We start from the raw sequence: 6,000 nt of genomic DNA on the forward strand, positions 1-6,000 counted from the left end.
GTGATGTGACATAAACAGTCAACTCGCATCTGTTAAAGAATAACGCCAAAAGCTAGAAACTACAAAAAAAAGTTGACTGTAATATAAACTTTTGCTTGTTTCAGCCAATGAATTTTGTCTCATTGAACAAACTTATGACGCTGTGATTCAATTATACTTTTAACTAAACATGTCTTAACAACAACAGATTGTTAAATTGAGGATCCACAGCTAAGTGAATTAGTAATGCGAATCAATTTAACTTCAGAGATCAGCCTAGCTGGTGGCTTGTTTCAAATGTTTACAATATCAGCTTTTTTTGTGCTCCCCTCCAAAACCATTTACCCCACTGGATTTAAGTTACTGGCACATACAACTTTGTCTAGAAGTTAATGTACAACCAAACAATATATACAGATTTTTTTTCTAGTATCATGGGACCAAATTTAGCTTTAGAAGTTCTTAATTATGTTCTGCTGTCTGTCATGTGGTCATCTTCTTGCATACTTACAAATCACACCTTACTTATTTCATATGACTACATATTTTACCTGAACAGGTACTAAAAAGCCTTAATAGTCACAGAAAACAATTGGTATAAAATTGGGGGAAATATAACTGGTTAATTTTTAGACACATGTAGCTCCTAAAATCTTTCGCATCACATGAAAACTTGTTAAATGATTACAAGACCAATTCAACCTCAGCTGTTATGTGCCCTTTTCAGCCAAAAATAAAAAACAGAAATCAAACATTAAGGCAACACAGCCACAGCAAAAACACATTCACTGAATGCTGTACTTTTATCTGTAACATTAGATGATTTTAACGTGATTCAAATCAGAGATGCTGTTTGTATAGATCCTACGGCAATCTACACTCATCTGAAAAATATAAAATGTTCTTATAGATGCAAATCCAGCTCGACTTGTAAACAAACTGCTTCAGTGCAGAATCTAAATGTTGCACACAGCAGATGAATTAATGTGAACGCTCAAATCTTCCTCACGTGTCCACAGCTGTCTGTCGACTTCAGCTTTTAAATTTAGTCCACTGAGAAGAGTTGTGCTACACAACCTGACTAAACTATGTAATGCATGATTTTTAAAAGTCAATATTTACTCAAAGAGTTGCAGAAAAATCAGGTAAAAAGCACGGAGATGTTATAACTTGGAAAAAAACTTTATTGTTTGTTGGTCATTAACAGGACGCGAGTGTTTACTCGACTTCGGTCTCCACCACAGTGGTCTTCTCGCTGATGTAGATGCCATCCAGGAACTTCCTGATGTCCTTCTTTCTGACTGTGGTGGCCTGTTGGATCAGCGCCGCTAAAAAACGAACAGGAGAGCCGGGTGTCAGAAAGAAAATGCTTCATTTCAGAGCATAAAGGTGGTCAGAAAAACGAGCTTAACCCTCAAGGGCTGAAGGGCCAAGTGACTCATGCAGCAAAGACAAAAATGAGGAATTTAAAACTAAAATGAAAGAAGAATGAAGATGGAGGATGCTGAGAAGAGTCAGAGACAAACATTAAAAATGCAAGCAGAGATCTCAGGCGAACACCACACAGGGCTGGGCAGCAGGTAAAAATAAATAAAAACGCTTTAAGAGATCTGAAAATGTTAATATAGCTGCTGAAACTGTTTTACAACTACAAACTTTAACATTTCCTTCAGACTAGTTAGTATCTTAAATTTTCTTTGATGAAGGTGGACCTCATTTTGTTTGTCTTTACAGAAATCAGTAAAACATTATTACTAACTCATTAATAGGTCCACGCTGCCCAGGCCTATCAGGCGTTTAGTGTAAAACATAAAATGAAGACGTCTCTGAAACAGAAAGACCGATTCCAGAAAACACACAAAGTGGAAGAAAGATGCAAAGCGTAAAGCTGCCGTTTCCCCCGAGGAACACAAAGCCGATTTCGACGTCATATCTAACCTCTGAGAGCAGCGGATGTAATGTTTACTGATCTGCTTCCAACACTGTTCCCTTCTCAGACACGTAAATGCCGTCCAAGAACTTTCTGATGTCCTTATTTTTGACTGTGGTGGCCTGTTGGATCAGAGCAGCTGGAACGAAGAAGTCAGGGGGGTGAGTGTCGCGTCACAGCTGGACATCAGGTGCTTTTGTGCTCATTTATTTAAAAACAAACAAGTTAATCCAATGAAAACTTATTATACAGGACTACATTGTGACAGTGAACTAATACAAATACAGAACAGCCTCTCAAGAGTACTGTGACCTCAGTTTTCTTTCACCTTAAGGGCAATTTTCTGAGCTTACATTCATTAAAACCATCACTGCAACAAAAACAACCTGCAGCATCTGAGCTGAGGAGATTAAACCTACAGAAACACGTCATAGAGATCCCTTTCAGGACAAAAAAAAAATAAGAGTATATGATTCATTTATGAAGTGTAGGTTAACGTAAAAAGGCGAGCCGTACCTGAGTTTGACACCAGCTCGATGTCGTTACCTTCCAGGATCAGCTCGTCCTTCTGGGCAGATGAGACTGAACACATCACACCTGGAAGGAGAAATAAACAGAAGAGGATTTTACAACTAAAACCTACATTCCTTGAAGGAATATATCATGTTAGCACTCAGTAGAGGTGTAATTTTAGCTCAATATTTGTCAAATTGAGTTAAATATTTTATGTTTGCTAAAAGCCAATCAGATGTAGATGATTACTTTGTGTTTTATTACAATCTGTGCAGTGGGTCATGAGATTATTTTGCTAACAGACACTTACAAAGCAAGAAAGTTAGATTATACTTGCAATAGAAATTAAATCTGGAACCACTGCCAGCACAGAGAGAAATTTCTAAATCACACTCACTTTTAATGGGTAAATGAGTCACTTTATCACACTTCAGTATCTTTAATTCACTTCTTTAAGTCGTTGTTCTGAATCAAATTAAATATTTCTGTGGCTGGAAACCCAAAACAATATGCAGCGCTGAAAATATGCCCGTTTACTCTTCATCTTTTGTAGTATTCACATCAACGTTTTAACTAAAAGTGGCTTATTTGAACATCATGTGTAAAATTACTCGTCTTGCTGTGGAGTGTGTACTAAAAGTAATACTATAAATACTTTGCTTCTGAGACTGTCACCTACATCCAGCTGTTTGTGTGAGAAAAACTAAGACTTTCAGTGCCCCGACTGATCCATCTCAGTCAGACGGGACTGAAGAATATCAGCATTTAATGTTTTTACAGAGCTTCTTCAGCAGCTCAACTTCACAGGATTACATGTGTAAGATAATAATTTAAATGGAAGAAACACAAACAGTCACTACAACTGGACCACCACAGCGCTAAAATATTAAGAAACCAAAGCGCTGTGTGCAAATAAACCATCATAACCTGCCAAGACAGACGTGTGACAATTTCCTGATTAAAAAAAAATTAACAGGAACATTTTTATGAACAACCTCATGAACAGATTTCTTCTTGAAATGTCAACAGTTCAAAGGTAAATTAAAGATGTCAAGGTTTTTGATCTGTAGTAGAAAAAGTCATGAAAACAGTTTCATAAATATAAATAACACCATCCCAAATTAATGATTCAGCCCTTCAACTTTTAAGTTCAAATCAATGTTTGTAAGGGTCTACAGCTGATAGTCAGACTTTAACACTTTTTAGACACAAGATCATTTAATAAGGAAGACTTTTATAGGTAAATATGTTTAGATTTTTCACAGATGTCGTTCTCACAGCTTCCTGATCTCCGTAACGTGCATCAGACTCACCTGGCCTCATCCTGACGCGGCGGATGTACTTCTCTCCCAAGAAGTTCCTGATCTCCACCAGAGTGCCGGTCTCCTGAATGACCACGTTGATGGGGAAATGGGCGTACACAGATCGCATTTTATACCTGAAACCCTGCAGCAAACGACAAGCGAGAGTAGCACCCAGCTTATTTTAGATTTGCTCTTCAACAAATAAACGCAGCATCGAGTTGTAAATCCACTAATGCTGCCACAGCGGCTGCAGACAGAGCCCACTAACAACGAGAACCTGAACGCGGGTCTCACCAGAGTGACGCCTTTGATCATGTTCTGGACGTGGCTGCAGATGGTGCGCACTGTGGCCAGCTCCTTCCTGTTTCCCCACCATTTATCCACACGAAGCTGAGGAAAACAGCACAGTGACCCAGATTAGGTTCATTAAACAAACCATAAACAAATCAACAATCATAGCTTTGTTTACTATAAACGATTACAGACTATCAATCAGGGTAGGACTCAGTGTTGCAGCGCATTGCATTCTGGGTACTTGGGGGCTACATTTGAGTTGTCCACTCAGTTTCTCATAAAGTTGGATTTTGAAAATCTGCTCTGACAGCTGTGAGACAAAAACCACAATTCTGTTCTCTTAGTTTAGTTCTTGACTAGATCTGGCCTGAATTTATTTTCCTCCCTAGGGTTTGAGTCAACTTTTGTCTGATCGGACAGAGAGATGAAGACCGGGGTGATTAATGCAGCCACGCTGCTCTGTGAGCTGCTCAGGAACCAGTGTGGCTGCGGTCACACTGGGAGTATTAGCTGCTGGGATCCAATATTCGCAGTCTGACTGATTATCTCTCCTGAGGCCGGCGAGCTGCTAAACAGACGGAAAAACGACGCTCGACATCCTGAAATAAGTCGTTCTTCCCAATCGACTGAACAACTTTCATCTATGCGATTGTCATGATGATGTAACAAATCAAAACTGACTTCCACACCATGGGGTTATTGCGTTTCTGTCAGCGTCCAACGGAGTGCTGTGGCGGAGAGGGAGAGATTTCCTGGAGATTAGCAATGGACAATTTCCTATCTGCGAGGAAAATAACATCTCTGCTACGTCAGAGTGAGATTTCTCGACTCACAAAGCATAAATCCAGCTCAAGGTGAACAAGTGGCAAATTTGAATACGTACAGTACTGAGAAAACACAAAAAGAAGAAGAAAGTAGGACGATGGAGTCTCTCAGAGAGAAAAGATGGATATTATCAAATAGTTTGCATCGATTTGAGGTTCTGGACAAAGAGCGGACTGAGAATCAGAGCTGTGATGTGATCAAACTCATTTCTTGGCACTTGAGACACAAACCCTCTCCTTGAACTAACGATTTTAGTCCGTTTAATGAAACAAAGTCATTTAGGAAAGCCACATATCCCTTTTAAGAAACATTTATCCTTCCATGTCATTCAAATAAACATTTGTACAAAAACAAAGGTACATAATCTGAATAAATCAGCTCAAAACAAAGTACTACACCTTGATCAAGTCACATATTTGAGTTACGGCAGACTCAATTTAAAATATCTGACTGTCTTTGTTTAGTTTGTGCACAGTACACATTTCCAACATTCCCACCACGTTGAAAAGCATAATTTGAGCAGCATTCACGCCCGCCTCGGCGCCGTGTTTGCGTCGTCTCTCTCCTCACCTTCTTCTGTTTCTTGCCCAGCAGGCTGAGCTCCAGGTTGATGTGGTTGAACTCCCTGGTGAGCTTCCCGCGGGGCCCTTTGACGGTCACCGTTCGCCCCTTTAACCTCACCTCGACTGCACACACACAGCAGAGAGGGAGCGATGAATAAAACACAGGAGAACACGCATGAAACCGTGAACTATCGGAGCACGGCCGAGCAGAATGAGAGGAACCTCACCGGTGTCGGGGAGGTCGACGGTCTGACTGCTGAGAATGGTCTTCATTCTGAAAACAAAGTTTAGTTTTAGTCTCAGCTTCTCAAAGTTAGACAAACCTTACCACCACAGCTATCCAGAGTTATTAACAAGTGCATGTGAATGTCAAAAGACTCAGGTTTCAAGAGCAAACATGTAATAATATTGGCTTTAGACAGGTTATCAGTCAACTGTATTAAGTGAATGAAATGTAGCTGGAATCAATGTGTAGCTAGCTATGGCTAGCGCTAATGCTAACACATCCCTTCAGCTACTCCGCTGTAATACATTTAATAGAAAAAGCTATTTCTTTAACACTTGTCTGTTCGTAAAAAGCACCTGAAGCCAG

General features: G+C 39.8%; 1 protein-coding gene across 1 annotated transcript; it reads right to left on the reverse strand.

Moving 5' to 3' along the window:
* Nucleotides 1–1,142: 1,142 nt before the first annotated feature.
* On the reverse strand, nucleotides 1,143–5,682 carry rpl9 (ribosomal protein L9). Its single transcript, XM_017429015.3, has 7 exons — nucleotides 5,636–5,682; nucleotides 5,416–5,531; nucleotides 4,021–4,116; nucleotides 3,736–3,868; nucleotides 2,426–2,506; nucleotides 1,918–2,048; nucleotides 1,143–1,307 (listed from the first exon to the last, which is right to left on the reverse strand). Exons 1-6 carry the CDS (start codon nucleotides 5,679–5,681, stop codon nucleotides 1,942–1,944), a joined length of 579 nt encoding a protein of 192 aa, XP_017284504.1. The 5' UTR covers nucleotide 5,682; the 3' UTR covers nucleotides 1,143–1,307; nucleotides 1,918–1,941.
* Between the last annotated feature and the right edge of the window lie 318 nt (nucleotides 5,683–6,000).

This window comes from Kryptolebias marmoratus, linkage group LG3 (genome assembly GCF_001649575.2).
Source record: "Kryptolebias marmoratus isolate JLee-2015 linkage group LG3, ASM164957v2, whole genome shotgun sequence".
Classification (NCBI taxonomy): Eukaryota; Metazoa; Chordata; class Actinopteri; order Cyprinodontiformes; family Rivulidae; genus Kryptolebias; species Kryptolebias marmoratus.

Coding starts and splice junctions, on each gene's coding strand:
- rpl9 (XM_017429015.3), bottom strand. CDS start 5,681: ATGAAGACCATTCTCAGCAGTCAGACCGTCGACCTCCCCGACACCG. Junction 5,532..5,635: donor CGTCGACCTCCCCGACACCG/GTGAGGTTCCTC, acceptor GTGTGTGTGCAG/TCGAGGTGAGGTTAAAGGGG. Junction 3,869..4,020: donor TGATCAAAGGCGTCACTCTG/GTGAGACCCGCG, acceptor CGTTTGCTGCAG/GGTTTCAGGTATAAAATGCG.